Source organism: Canis lupus, chromosome 16 (genome assembly GCF_003254725.2).
Source record: "Canis lupus dingo isolate Sandy chromosome 16, ASM325472v2, whole genome shotgun sequence".
NCBI classification, from domain to species: Eukaryota; Metazoa; Chordata; class Mammalia; order Carnivora; family Canidae; genus Canis; species Canis lupus.
The window spans coordinates 27,659,301-27,675,271 of NC_064258.1; the positions used below are offsets into that span (position 1 = coordinate 27,659,301).

The 15,971-nt window shown below is 40.4% G+C and overlaps 1 protein-coding gene across 19 annotated transcripts in view; it reads right to left on the reverse strand.

The window, feature by feature from the left end:
- Positions 1 to 225: 225 nt before the first annotated feature.
- Positions 226 to 15,971, reverse strand: part of TACC1 (transforming acidic coiled-coil containing protein 1) — a 120,097-nt gene continuing 104,351 nt past the window's right edge. For all 19 annotated transcript variants that reach the window (XM_025433250.3, XM_025433688.3, XM_049094845.1 and 16 more), the window contains 6 exons: positions 14,347 to 14,423; positions 12,905 to 12,948; positions 10,745 to 10,905; positions 9,717 to 9,823; positions 6,188 to 6,308; positions 226 to 4,997 (listed from right to left, as the gene is read on the reverse strand). In XM_025433250.3, coding sequence (XP_025289035.1) covers positions 4,929 to 4,997; positions 6,188 to 6,308; positions 9,717 to 9,823; positions 10,745 to 10,905; positions 12,905 to 12,948; positions 14,347 to 14,423 — 579 coding nt within the window. In that variant the 3' untranslated portion in view covers positions 226 to 4,928. The remainder of the gene's footprint in view (positions 4,998 to 6,187; positions 6,309 to 9,716; positions 9,824 to 10,744; positions 10,906 to 12,904; positions 12,949 to 14,346; positions 14,424 to 15,971) is intronic.

The following is a 15,971-nucleotide window of genomic DNA, read 5'->3' on the forward strand; positions in this document are numbered from 1 at the left end:
GGCATGGAAATTTATATGGCAAGGTCTGAATTCCAAAGTTTGTTTGTTTTAATTATGCACCCAACCAAATGCATAAAATTTCACAAAATGAGTGTAGTGAAAATGTCATCTGTTCTATTTTTAGACTGAAATATGGAGCTCTTAAAAGCAAGGCTGTCATAAATTTTCACACTTAGGGATAAGATGACTTCTAACCAGGGGGAAAAACATTCACACACCCAGATCTAACAGTGGTAAACAGTTTTTATTCAGGCAATGAAACATGGAAAAAATATATTAGTAATCATTATAATAATTTCATTTGTGTGAGTATAACTTTTACAAATATTTACCTGACATATAAAAGGGAAAGTACTGTGCATATAAAATTTATGTAGATGATTATTCCACACAACACAATCCTGACAGCAGTAGTCAACGCAGCTTCGCTCCTACAGAAGAGAGGCTCCTCACACATGTCACGGCACCCGAAGGGACACAGCGGAAGCAGATGTGCAGCTGATGTTTATTTGTTGGCACGTGAGTACAAATGGGTAGCTATTGGCAAATACACACTTGCTAACAGCAACACTGAAAGGTTTACTGCTACCTCTGAGGTTTAAAAGGAATGCTTGGACCCTGTCGCACTGGGTGACAAGGACCATGTAGAGGATGCGCGTGTGGTGGGTAACCTGCAGGCTGCCCTGTACCTGGACTGGGGGTGGCTTCGGAGTTCAAATTGGTATATGTCCACGTGGAAATTATTCACAGAACATCGGATAACAGTGTGACTAGGACATTCTTTGTGTATATTTCAGATACCACTAAAAGGCAGAGGGGGACAAGTGACACCTTCACAGCTCTACAGTGAAGAATGGGTACAGGGGAGGGTTTAAGCCACACCTCGGCTCTGTGCCCGGCCTCCTCCAAATGAGCTGAAGAGCAATAGGGACTTGCCCCAGGCCAGTGTCACACGCACCACTTCCTATTAGAACTATAACCAGAATATAGAGATATATGTAATAGCTGTAACCATATTATAGTTAATAAAGTCATTCCTTAGGAATCTTGTTTGTCCAAATCTAACTGCATGCTAAGAGGCACAGAAATGGGATTGCAATTTGGACGAAGAACTACGGAAAGTGCAATCTTTAGTCTCCAGGATGCTGGCTCTGGGCACGCGGGCATGGGTCTTCACTGGAAATGCTGCCTCTGACATCATCTTCCAGAGGAGACCCTTAGAGAGAAGCATCTACCGTATTGATTCCTTTACCTTCACTATGCGGGAGACTTGAGGTTTGAATGATACATGCTTTCCTAAAGCCACTGGAATCTGGAGGCTAGTCAAACCTTTTTTGGACAGAAGTCTCCTCAAAATGCTACTTTATTAAAATCTTTGAAGAAGATGACTTCTTAGACCTTTGGCTTGGCATTCTGGGATTCCCAGACTATAGTCTATTTTTTAATAAGCAAATAATAATCTGTTATCTTTTAAATTCTTTAGAATATATACATCTTTACTTTAAAATCCTTTGCCTGAATCATTTACTCTTTCAACAACTAGTTTCTCTCTTCCCCACCAGAGGATAAAGTAAGAAACTTGAGTCCCAGAGCAAGCTTGCAAGGTCACGAGACTACAAAAGGACAGTTATGAATGACTCAGGAGATGGCTACTGGTTGTAGTGCAGAACCAGAGGAAACAAACAGGGACCTTAGGAGCTTCTGCCCCACCGAAAAAGAGCGTCCTGAGTCATCCCCAAGCATGGCATACCAGGCTTACCGATGCCTGCTCTTTAAAACTGTATTCTGAGCTGTAGAGCCACCGCCGAGCCTTCTGTTACCTGACTTTATTTCAAAAGACTGCTTCACTTTGGCTGCTCGGTCAGCCCAGGAACGTTCGGGGCACTTGAAGCCCCCATTTATAAATAGCACTAATTCAGGGCTGTCTAATAAAGATCTAAGTCTTGGTGTGAGGGTTGCACAAAGTGTGGGACAGGAAGGAAGGGTAACTGGCTGGAGAAAACTCAGCTTGAGCTAACCTCCAGAATGAAACGCACATCTCCCCTTAGATTCCATATCATTCTGGAAGGCTGCCAGGTCCTCAGAGTTTTTCACCATCATGTGCTTCTGCACTTCCTAATTTGGGCTGGGTCTGAAGAAGCTAGAAACCACGTGAGAAAACTAGGCTTCTCAATATTTCCAGAACAGTTTTAAAGAACAAAAGGTTTGGGCAGGTCACTGGCTTCCAGGAGTTTCTCCAAATAAAAGTAAATCTCAGGAGGTCTGACTTTAACGCCCAGCCAACCAAGTGACAAACTGTTCAGCCTGTCTTATGCTGAATCTTCCCATTAAAATACTTGTAGATAAAGACTATCTATCTACACTTTGGCAAAGTAAAAAAACTTAAGAAATGGCTCTGGGTTCAGAGTCTCAGGCAGACCAATCACCTAATGCACCCAGACCTATCTTCTTTTCACCTCCCCTGCACGCTCTTATTAACAGGGCTTAGTATTGCCGACCTGTCATGGCTCTCCATGAAAAGCAGAATTCCAGGCTACATTCTTACTCTTTAGAATTTTGGAAGTTTTTTTTTTCCTTTTGCTTATTTTTAAAGAAAAACAAACATACATCTTTCTGCCCAGGATATTCTCTTGATTTGCCAGCTGAACAAGCTACATTTTTATTCTTGTTGGAGAATATCTGTCTGTTAAATGAGGAGGAAGCACATTCCCTCATAACGGCCATAGCTGAGAAGCCAGTGGTGAACACAAATTAACCAGGGCCCTTTCATGGTCCTTGTGCAGCAACCTCATTCACTGGGGTCCTCTTAGGGGGTCTCTTCCACCAGCGTGCTAGGAAAGGATTGTCGTCACCTTGGTTTTAACACACAGCTATTTTTTGTATATACCAAAGAAGCCTAAATGGAGGACTATGGATTTAGAATGGAGACCACTCTAAGCCTTTCATGCTTAATACAGATCGATATAAAACAAATAAACATGGATATCTCATTAAAACACAGCAGCAAAAAAGGTATAGCAACATTTCTTTCTGCAAAATGCAAAGTTAATTTCCCTAGTAGTGGAGGACCAAGAGAAATCAGTTCCACCAACTGGAGACACTTGTACTTCATTGATACTGTGACTGTAGCACAGCACTCACATTGAACCACACTGACTGCTTTCAAAGCCCAAATGATTGTCAAGTCACTTCTCCAACTACAGACCATTTCTATTGTTCTTTTTTGTACAAAATATTAAGACAGTAGGCTTTAAAATACAGCCTCAGCACCAATTACAATAAATACATATTGGTAAGACATGACTTCTAGCTTTAAAAGACATTAGGGACCTCCCTGGGGCTAAAGATTGCACCCATGTAAATAGTACACTGCTAAAGAAAAATGCATTTTTAAAGATCTACAGAGGTTCTCCACTAGGCACAATTCATTGCTGAAGTTGGATCATGCAAGTTTTACAAGAAAGGTACAAAAACGTACACGTACTGAATACAGTGCATGTCACCATGAAGACATTCAGGGTGTAAGATTAAGACAAAAGAGTGCGTTCAAACACTGCATGGATTTGGTTTTGCCTACCAAATGGAAGGGACTTCACTAGAATTACATGGAAAGTTTCCCTCTTGGGGTTAATAGCCTCATCACTTGGAGAGGAGCCTAAGGAATTTGGTATTGTGAATGTGGCTCTGCTCCCTGCACTCTTCTCCTCCAGGATTCAAACGCCCTTTGTTTAACACTATGCAGAATGTGCTGATTTTTGGGGTGGTTCACATGATTTTTATAGCTCGTTTTGTCAAAAAGTCTACTAAGTTTGAAAGGATTTTTTGCCTTAAGAAAAAAAAAATCCAAAGAACAATGTATAACACTTGTAAAAAACAAAAAACAAAAAACACTGTTTCTCCACCTTATAATTGCTATCGGGGTTACAGTTACCTTTTAAATAAAGGAGACTGCCTAAACCTTTTACAAGTAGATTTTCTTTGCATATTTCAATTAGAAAGATGATGAAGGGTCAATATTGATTTTCTAGCAACAAATAGAAGCAGAGTAAACTGAACTGCTCTGGGACAGACTTGCCAAACCCTGGCTTTGAGGGAGCCCCATTAGCACTGCTCTTCATGCAGCCTGAGGCCTGACCCCAAAGGGCACACCTGTCAAGGCTTAGGAGTGTCCAAATACCAGGGCAACGAAACACTGTGGCAAAAAGTCTTCCCCTGACTCTACGGTCTTTGCACCTTCAATTCCCCAAATTCTGAGGTTGGCATCCAGAGCCACAACTCTATTTCAAAACAGGGTTTTACATTTATGGAAATATGCTCTTCTGTGGAGAAGCTCTTATTTGACTATGGTTCAGAGAAAAAACCCCCAGCAGCATATATAAACGTGTGTGTGTGTGTGTGTGTGTGTAGAAATGGGCACTCAGAGTCCCTCCTTGTTTAAAAACTAGAAGTAATAAGAGGCCAAGTTATTTTCCCTCTCAAATAAAACCATTAATGTTGAATGCTAGATTTAAAAGATGAAATAAATAGGTCACCAAAAAAGTTCAGACAGGTGGTAGACAGAAGATGATCCCAAATAGTAGCCACAAAATCCCAAATGTAAATTGCTTAGAAAAGAAAAGATGATTTTTACAAATAGACTAAAGATGGAGAACTCACAACCCCAAACTTGGCGGCCTGTCTGACCAAACCTGTCAGTGGACAGCTCTCAGACGTCACTCCTTCCCGGACTGTGCGATGCTCTAGGGCTCCTTCTAGGGCTGTGGTGTTGGCAGCAAAGCGGGACAGGCAGCAGTAGGCATGTGCTTTTTTAAAGTTTTTTTTTTTTTTTTTTCTCTGCAAAGGGACAATTATTCCTGGATAAGGCAAGATAACTGTGGTTACAAGAAAAGCAGCCAGATGCAGACCTGCTGAGCTACCAGGGCGGAAACTCAGTCAGTTTTCCCCAGCTTCGCAATCAGCTCATCGCAGATTTTTGTTAGTTCCTCGATTTCTTGGTTCTGAAAGACAAATGGCATAGTGATGTAGGCCATTCTGCATCCTGAGATCCAGGCAGTGACAATTAAATAGTTCCAAGACTGGCTACACTCTGCCTCAAGATCCTAGCTCAATGGTTCAAAACTCTTCTATGTCAGGGCTCTTTAAAGAAAGGGAAACTTCTCCCCTGAAAAATGTTCATCTGTTCAAGTCATGCTCCAGTTGAGTCAGGGGATGAGGGTAACCACTGGTCCTATGCACCTTGTTCGTAAATTTTCTTATCATAGAAATTACCTGTGATGCTTGTTATCTGAGGCCCCACTCAGCCCCTTGGCCCCTTGATCTGTGATTCTGCAGTCTGAGTATCCTAGGGAATACTGCCTAGGGGTTAGCAAACCCCATGATAGTCACTCTTGCCCTAGCTGAATGGATGCAGTAAGAAAAACCACTAGAGGCACACAAAAAAAATGAAGTCCAAGAATCACTGAGTAGTGCAAAAGAGGGACCTGATTTTTATTTACCTACACCAGAATTTCTCAACCGTGGAACCACTTTGGGCTGCGTTAGTCTTTGTTATAGGGACTATCCTGTGCATTGTTAGATGTTCAGTAGCATTTCTGGCCTGTATCCATGAAATGCCAGTAGTATCTACCAGTTGTGACAACTAAATATACTTCCAGACATTGCCAATGTCCTTTGGAGGGTAAAGTTGCAATCAGGAGGCATGATGGCTTCATATATCACATAAAAAACAGGGGCACCTGAGTGGCTCAGTCAGTTAAACATCTGCCTTCGGCTCAGGTTGGGGTCCTGGGACTGAGCCCTGGCAGGCTTCCTGCTCATGGGGAGTCTGCTTCTCTCTCTTCTTCCCTCTGCCCCTCCTACTGCTTATTCTATCTCTCTAATAAGTAAATAGAATTTAAAAAAAAGAAAAAAGAAAAAAAAAAGTAGCCTCAGAGCCTAAGTATCTGGTCCCCTAAACTTTACTTAATGCAATTTCCTCTGCATCCTGCCTGGGGATGTTTCCTATTCATATGTTTGGGAATTAAGGGGTTGCCTTGTTTGTGTTCACCTGAATCAATTCCCAGAGGAGCTGGATCAAAGTGTCTGGGTAAAAAAACAAGGCTTATCTCATCTGAATCCACTACAAGCTAGCCACTGCCAAGGAAGAAGACCAAGTGTCTCTCTGGTCACACCACACCCCTCTGGGTACCTTCTGCTGAAGGGCTCTCTCCAAGGACTCCACCTTCATCTGCTCCTTCCGGAGTCCAGCGTGCAGAGCTGCGCTCTCAGCCTTTGCTTTTGTTCGAACCTGAGCAATTTCTTCATTGGCTCTGTTCGTGGTGTTTTGTTTGCAGAATCAAGGGACGAGAAGCACATGGTTAGTCACCAGTCAGAGCTAAGGAGTCAAGATACTAACCGCTGACATTTGTGAAACAGACTAAAGGAAATGACATGATCACAGAAAAATCGGTGACCTGAATTGTTCAATTGAAATTTATAAATATTCAATTTGCACACAACTGCTAAGGAAATTTCCAAGGTAAAAACCAGTGGTAGAATTAACCTCATAGGCCATAGTGAGATTGAAATTTCTATGTCACTAGAAAATGGACTTACATGACAGTTTCTACAGCAATCTTAGATTTTTTTTTTTTTTAACCTAGGACAATAGCAGGCAGGGTCATCTGTGGGATTAACAGAGCTAAATAGTCAGGACACTCTCCACTGACATCTATGACACTAGAACTAAAAAGTGACTTTATTAACGAGATACAAAAGAAATTTTTAAAACTATACATGGCAATTGATAAATAGCCAATTAATTGATGAAAGGATGCTAAAAACCCATTAGTAGTCAAAGGTATGCAAATTTAAATAATAAACTTTTAAAATTTATCAGGTTGGCAAATATTAACCAGGATGATCTTATTCTATGATGGCCGAGATGCAAGGAAACAGACAGGATCACCTGCTGATGGGGAAATGAAAACTGGCACTGTCTGTGGAAGGGGATATGGCTGTAACTATTATGATTTAAAATGCATACATCTCTCCGATGTTTATAGCAGCAATGTCCACAATAGCCAAACTGTGGAAGGAGCCTTGGTGTCCATTGAAAGATGAATGGATAAAGAAGATGTGGTTTATGTATACAATGGAATATTACTCAGCCATCAGAAATGACAAATACCCACTATTTGCTTCAACGTGCATGGGACTGGAGGGTATTATGCTGAGTGAAATAACTCAAACGGAGAAGGACAAACCTTATATGGTCTCATTCATTTGGGGAATATAAAAAATAGTGAAAGGGAATAAAGGGGAAAGGAGAAAAAATGAGTGGGAAATATCAGAAAGGGAGACAGAACATGAGAGACTCCTAACTCTGGGAAACGAACAAGGGGTGGTGGAAAGGGAGGTGGGTGGGGGTTGGGGGTGACTGGGTGACGGGGCACTTGATGGGATGAGCACTGGGTGTTATGCTATATGTTGGCAAATTGAACTCCAATTTAAAAAAAATATGTAAAAATAAATAAATAAAAATGCATATATCTTCTGATCCAGCAAGTCCCCTGAAGTAACATATCCTCAGCAATATTCCCACTTTTCACAACTGTGTGCACAAGGATGTCCACTGCAGCATTGTTTACAACAGAAAAAAGTATGAAACTATCTAAATGGAATAATATATAATAAAGGAATGGAATAGTCCTACAACCTAATAAAAATAACTAGACTGAGCAACCATTTGCTTCGACATGGAAAATGGCCATGATGATATACTACTAAATGAAAAAGGAAATTTGTATTTTATGACTCTGAAATTATGCAAAAAAAAAAAAAAAAAAGTCTGAAGCCATTCTGGGTAGTATCTGTAAAGGCACAAAGAAAAATCTGGAAGGATTCACAATAAACCTTTGATAGCAGTACCTCTGGGAGTGAGAATGAGAGAAGGGAACTTGAAATGTTTTACAAATATGGAGATAGCAAAATGTACAAGTAGGTATTACTTTTTAGTTAAAAAAATAAAGTTGGAAGCATTCTTCAGACCATTCCTCAGGATAAATTCCAAATGTGCTGGATTTAAGAGTTAATTAAAAAAAAAAAAAAAAAAAAAAGCCAAAAAAGTACCAGAAGGAAAACATGGGAGAACATTTTAAATTCAGCCCAGAGAAGAGTTTTGTTACCACAACAGCAAATACTGAGTAAAAAAAAAATGACTGTGGGATGCCTGGGTGGCTTAGCGGTTGAGCGTCTGCCTTTGGCTCAGGGCGTGATCCTGGGGTCCTGGGATTGAGTCCCACATTGGGCTTCCTGCGAGGAGCCTGCTTCTCCCTTTGCCTGTGTGTTTCTGTCTCTCTCTGTGACTCTCATGAATAAATAAATAAAATCTTTAAATAAAAAAATTTCACTATATAAAAATTCTTATATATGAAAAAACTCTAGAAACCAAAAGATAAACTAGAAAAATAACTCACAACTCATATCACAAAGGGGCTAGCACATAAATATGATAATATATTTTTATATATAATATATAAACTGACAATAGAAAACCAGGCAAAGAATACAGTGATTCATGGTAAAGCAAGTATGCCTATAGACAGTTGCTAAAATATGTTCAATTTTACTAGTAAGATAAACACAATCAAAACTACTTTGAATAAAAATGTTCTATTAGGTTTATCAAAAAAGAAAACGCTCAGCATTTGAGCGTCTGCCTTAGGCTCAGGCATGATCCTGGAGTCCTGGGATCAAGTCCCACATCGGGCTCCCTGCATGGAGCCTGCTGCTCCCTCTGCCTGTGTCTCTGCCTCTTTCCCTCTCTCTGTCTCTCATGAATAAATAAATAAAATCTTTAAAAAAAAGAAAAGAAAAGAAAAGAAAAGAAAAGAAAAGAAAAAAGAAAACCCTAACTAAAGTGAAATACCACCTTTATCTATTGTTTTTGTAGAAAACTAAAAATTTGATCTGTTGGCCAAGCTGTAGGGAGAAAAGAAGCTCTCATACTTCATGTAGGGATACACTGATAAACGTTGAAGGAGGGCAATTTGACAATATTTATCATAATTACAAATTCATATTATTCTTTGGCTGAGCACAATTCCTTTTCCTGCATACAGATAACTCACATGCACACCAAATGATAACCATCCAGGGCTCCTTACTGCAGCCCTGTTTGTAGTGGGTGATAAATAAACTGAGTGTCCCATAGGAGAGGTGACTAGTTAAATTACACAGCTAAATGAGAAAAGTTAGGTATGCTGTCATCTGCATGACAAAGGGAGAGTCTCACATTAAAAAAAACCAGGAATCACGTGGTATGATAGAGGTGTTGGTTAAGGCCATTGCTGTGTGATATATAAATACAGCAAATCAACAGGTTGTACCTTAAACTTGCACAATGTTATGTGTTAATTATATCTCCATAAAGCTGGGGAAGGGGGAGAAGGGGAAAGAGTAATCTGTAAGGACTGGAGGAACCAATGGCCAATTACGGGGGGGGGGGGGTGAGGAAGGTGGCGGGGGGGGGGGGGGGGGGAATGGAAGGGGGGGAGAGATGTATCTTTTTCTTCTTTTTAATGTTTGAACCATGTGAAGATTCTACCTATTCAAAATTTAAATAATAAACACCCCCCCCCCCTGGAGTTGCCAAACAAGGTTGAAGGTTTTTTGGCCTTTTTCAATCTTCCCACCACATCAAGGACTGTGAAATAGATCCTATGGCGAGCTCTCACTTGTCTAGTTTTTCTTCTGCATGTATCTTCAGAGCCTGGTATCGCTGTTCCTCTTGTTTAACTCTGGCTAAGTAATCCTGAGCACATTTTTTCAAGGCTTCTTCATTCTGTTCCAAAGTGACAATTTAAAAATAAAAGAAACTGGTCATTTTTCTTCTATTAGTGACAAACGGTGTACCAGAGTTTTCATTTTTTTTTTCATTTTTTTAAATGAGAAAACCTAATTAATTCAGATGCCTTTAAGTTATACTCCATGATAATTCAAAACAGGCACAAATAATTCTTACTGAAGAAATTCTAGATAATTTCTTCATGTATAAATTTTCAAAACACAGTAAGGTTCAGTTATACCAATACACCCACAGTTTAGGGAGGCTATGATTCAAAAGTCAATGGCAGGGGTGCCTGGCTGGCTCAGTCGGTAGAGCGTGACTCTTGACCTTAGGGTTGTGAGTTCAAGTCTCACGTTGGGTGTAAAGAATACTTAAAAAAGAAATCTTAAGAAAAAAAATTCAAAAGTAAATGGCAATCTGGGTCTCATTTTAGGTAAATTGGCCATTCTCATTTTTATTTTACTATGAAAAAAAGAGAATGTTCACACTATAAATGTGTCCTACTGATGGTGTGCAACTAAGGTGAACCAATATGCCCACTTATATCTAAATTTGAAACACTAATGTAGCCTGAATTTTTCAGTGCTAAATGTTTCCTTTACTATTATTAAGTTAAATTGGTGAATTATCAAAACAATTTCTAGAATTCTCCTAAGGTCTGAGGGTTTCACACCTCTTATGCTCCATGCCACACGCTGGCTGTGGCCTGACCCAGGAGGGCAATGACCAAGACACACCACCTGGTGGGCCAGATGCCTGAACAACTGCAGAAAGAGAAAAAGGTAAAGAAAACCGAGGCCAGTGGTATCTCAGTTCCAACCCCCTATTTAGGAGGGCACCCACACCTCTGGCATATATGTTTAAAGATCCATTACCAAGAAAATACACTACCAAGGAGAGAAAAGGACATGCTACCTTCTTGAACCCTTCCAGAACGCCTTTCAGGTTCTCATATCTCCTGAAGAGATCAGAAAGGGACCTTTCCACAGAATTAAGGTCAGCCAGGGCCTGCTCCTTCTCCATGGTCAGTTGTTGGAAGCTTTTCTGAGAGGTCATACTTGTCCTCTGTTCATCTTCTGTGAACCACAATAAAAAGTAATGGCGTATTCATAAAACAGATGGTTATCAGCTGCCCTCTGTGAGCTAACCTGTATTCTTGGTGGAGTGGACCCAGCAGTGCACATAACAAAGTTCCTCCTAAGAATTTACGTTAGTGGGGGATCCAGATGGAGACAAGTGATGGGGAAAAACCCAAGCAGACCAAGAAGGGCAGGCTTCCTTTTTTACATAGAGTGGTCTCTCTGAGAGAAAAGATTTGAAGAGGGATGTAAAGGAGCTGAGGGCAGTAGCCATGCAGCTACCCAGGAGGAGAACGCTCCAGCAGAGGAACAGCTTTGGCAAGGGCCCTACACTGGTAAGGCATGAGGTGATGTGGACTGCAGAAAGCATGATTTCAGCACTTTAATAGAGAGACACTTAGGCAGTCAGTCCTGATGATATTGGTTACAGTTATTTCTAAATTCAATGCAGGAGAACCAACTCCTATCGTTTCATAAAAGGTACCAGTGCACCTGATACAGGGAAAAGTACACTCACAGCACAGTAAGGACACTGCACCCAGGGGATACTAATGATATGCTGAGGCCATCAACACTCTGGGTGTCAGGTGGAAGGCTTATCACAGAATTCAAGCCTTTGCTAGCCTCTAAAATGAACCTAACTACAGCTGATCCTTATTATCTGCAGACTGTGTATTTGTGAATTCATCTACTTGCTAACATTTATTTGTAAACCCAAAATCAATACTGTGGTGCATTCCCAACTGTCCGCCAAGTGGCAAAAAATGTGAGTCACTTGATATGCACATTTTCCAGCTAAGGTTGAACAGGGCAACACTCTGCCTTCTTGTAGTATCGTGATTTCTGCATTTTTGTGCTTTCTGTTGATGATTTTGCTGTTTAAAATGGTCTAAGTAGGGATCCCTGGGTGGCGCAGCGGTTTGGCGCCTGCCTTTGGCCCAGGGCGCGATCCTGGAGACCCGGGATTGAATCCCACGTCGGGCTCCCGGTGCATGGAGCCTGCTTCTCCCTCTGCCTGTGTCTCTGCCTCTCTATCTCTCTCTCTGTGTGTGTGTGACTGTCATAAATAAATAAAAAAAAATTTATAAATAAATAAATAAATAAATAAATAAATAAATAAATAAATAAATAAATAAAATGGTCTAAGTATAGTGCTGAGTACTGCTAGTACTTCCAAGTCTGAGAAGGCTGTGATGGGCCTTATGGTGAAAATGCCTTCATCAGATAATCTTCATTTGGGCATCAACTTTGGCACTGGGGGCCATGAGCTCGATGTTAATGAATCAACATTACATAGGATGTCTTTAAACAAAAACATACATAAGACAAGGTTATGTATTGACAAATATGTGACCAGAGGCCTGCAGGCCTGTCACTCTGTATTTCCCCTAAAGCAATGGCTCAGTAGCATTTCCATCTGTGGCTAATTCAGTGTTTGTGGCAACTTTGTAGAACAGAGCCACTGCAAACAGTGAGAATCAACTGGATCTAAGTGATGGACAAATGGAAGCCTGTATTCTGATTTGAAAATCATCTATGGAACCAGGGCACCTGGGTGGCTCAGTTGGTTAAGCGTCTGCCTTGGGCTCAGGTCATGATCCCAAGGTCCTGGATAAGCCCCACGTTGGGTTCCCTGCTCGAGGAGCCTGCTTATCTCTCTCCTTCTTCCCCTCCCCACGTTCATGCGTGCTCCATCTTTCCCTGTATCAAATAAATAAATAAAGCCTTTTTTTTTTTTTAAATCATCTATGGAACCTATGGTTCACACCAGAGGAAAAAAAAAGTCCAGGGGCGCCTGGGTGGCTCCACTGGCTAAGCATCTGCCTCTTGGTTTCAGCTCAGGTCATGATCTCAAGGTTGTGAGATAAAGCCCCAAACTGGACTCCCTGCTCAGCTCAGAGCCTGCTTGAAATTCTTTCTCTTTGCCCCTCCCCTTGCTCGTTTGCTCTCTTTCTCTCAAATAAGCAAATAAAATCTTTTAAAAAATTGTCCTTACCAATCATTTGGGCAATGGTCTTTTCATATTCAGCCACAATTTTCCTTTAAAAAAAAAAAAATATATATATATTATTGGAAGAGAATTTTCCACGGAAGTTGGAGAAATGCTGCCCCAATTAAACACATTAACAAAAGAACATCTGAGTGTGGTATATAATGTCTGATGAATATTTGAACGATGATGTTCAAATGAACAAATTTATGTAATCCAGTTATCTGTTTGGGTCTTTTTTATATTAATGTGAGATTTGTTAATGTTCAAAAAGGTTTTTCTGAAGATTTTATGTTTAACAAGCCTTTCATTATAGAAACTGACTTCACTTTTTCTTTGCACCTCATGTAAATGACCTCATTCTGCCTGGACAAATCAATCTTTCACAAAATAAGTGAATGAAATTCTTGGGGTTCTTCCTAAGAAGCCCGATCTGTTCAGAAGTTCAGGCCTTCCTGGCCCCAATCCACACTTTTGGGCAGTTTCTGCCCTCTGATTCAGTTTTATTTTATTTTTAAGTTTTATTTTTAAGTTTTATTTAACTGTCGTAGTTCCAAAAGCATTTCAGTTATTCAAAGACTTTAAAGATCACCCTGTCATGTTAATTTTTCTTTTGGGGCAAAGTGCAATGGAGTTTCCCTGACCCTGTCCAAATAAGAAGAGTGCTCTTCCCTGGGACCCCCAGCGAGAAGTGAGGGCTTCCCTGCCCCTCAGTGGTGGTGCCCATTACTTGGATCCAGGTTTCTTCTGGCGGCTACTGTAAGCTAGGGGGTTGTTGCTTCCTCTCTGCCACATCCAGCACGGAACCTCACGCCCAGCAGATGCTCAAAAAGCAAGTAATACAAGAGCTACAAATTAGAGTGAACATATTTAAAATGTTTCTTAATCATTCAAGAGCTGACCGAACAAGTATATAAATTATGCTTTTTTCTTCTTAGATGCTATCTTTAGTTATTTCACAGCTTTGAACTCCCCTTTCTAGGGAATGAGCAGCAAAAAGAAAAAGATTTCAATTTTAGGTCAGTTGATTTTGTTTCCTATTAACATGCTTTTTATAATCTATTTGGTGGTCATGAAATTTGAAGCCATCATGCATAATTGATTTTAGAAAAGTACTATGACTACTGACTTTATATGTCAATAAATCTTATTATTCTGTAGTTTAAATGGATTTTTTTTTGCACAAATTGATGTCTCTTCAAAAGATTAAGAATTATGCGAGTTCTGCTTATTTGTAATGTTCTCAACAACCCACAAAAAGCTACGGCATTTGAGTAACTGGTCAACAACACTCATGAAAAGACACTGTCAATCACATATTAAGGTGCAAATACCAATGCCCTCAAGTTCTCAACAGTTGGTTTTGTGGTATGCAAATACTTTCATCACTACATTTATATAAAGTATAATAATGCATAAAAGTCTCCAACCCAAACCTCCCATCTAACCTCATCTCCAAAACTTCTTGTCGGGTTTCTTCGTATTTTTTCTTCCATTCATTTGCTTCAATTTCCTTAGTGATTATCTAAATTATAATAGAGATAAAGTGTGGTTTTACCTACTGAATCTATCACAGTTTGAATTTAAGATTGGAAACTGAAAACACATAACTAGGTCAATCCCAAGACATTTAAGCTACATTAGGAATATAAAGCCTCAAAATCTACATATAATGCTCACAAGCATTTGGAAAAATGTGCTCTCTGCCACATAGGATGGTGGAAATGTAACCACCGAAACAGAGGCAAACAGAACATCTCCCAGGAAAATTCAAAGTGATAATCACAATCCCTGTAAATTTTACCCGGGCCCAGGGTCTGGCTCTCAGCTCTGCAGGCCCAAAACCATGACTGGGATAGGACACCAAAAGAAGAGCCATCAGCCTAGAAGAGACTCACCCTAACCAAAGTAGTAATTTTAGGATATGAAATGAAGCATTAGTGTGACCAGCACATTCTCCTTCTATAGAGATTTCTGATTGCTTGGTAAGAATGGAGTCACAACTAGGGCTCAGAGTTCTAAGCCTCCAGCCAGAAGGCTTGCTCATCAGACCAGAACCCATATCCCTATCTGGGATGGCCTTACTAACTGGAAAGAAATACTATAAACTCATTACCTCAAACTCCATATGCCTTGACAGAGCTTAGAGGGACATCCTTTTATTATACTTCTCTCTAATTGGTACATTCTTTATTTTGATGCCTTTAATCAGAATAGAATCAAGAACCTAGCAGCCAAGGACACCTATATGGCTCAGTGATTGGATGTCTGCCTTTGGCTCAGGGCATGATCCTGGGGTCCTGGGATCAAGTCCTGCATCAGGCTCCTTGCAGGGAGCCTGCTTCTCCCTCTGCCTGTGTCTCTGCCTCTCTCTCTTTCTGTGTCTCTCATGAATAAATAAAATCTTAAAAAAAAAAAGGAAAGGAAAGGAAAAAGAACCTAGCAGCCAGACCGTCTGCTTCAGGTGACGAGGCACATTTTTGCTCTACTCTATTAGGCAGACATCTGATAGTTTTACTCTTGGGAGGAAGAAGATGTCATTTTCCTCACTGACAGGGACAGGCAGGCATCCTCGCCACTGCTCCTCAGTTCTGACAATGGAACCAGGTGACATCCATCATTATCAATCTAATGCTATTTTTTAAGCTTTAAAAGACTATATCTGAGGTTCTTTTTTCTTTTTTTTAAGATTTTATTTATTTATTCATAGAGACACAGCTAGAGAGAGAGAGGCAGAGACACAGGCAGAGGGAGAAGCAGGCACCATGCAGGGAGCCTGATGCGGGACTCGATCCAGGGTCTCCAGGATCACGCCCTTGGCTGCAGGCGGCGCCAAATCGCTGCGCCACCAGGGCTGCCCTTTTTTTTTTTTTTTAAAGATTTTATTTATATATCTGAGGTTCTTATCTACTCTCATGATATTATAATAACATTGCTACAGTAAGGAAATTCCCTTTTTAAGAGAAAAAAAGATGGAACCATCAAGAAACACACAAACCAAACACATAAAATACAGCATAGAAATATAATGGGAATGGATGGTAACTGATTAATAGCACGTGACGGCATCTTC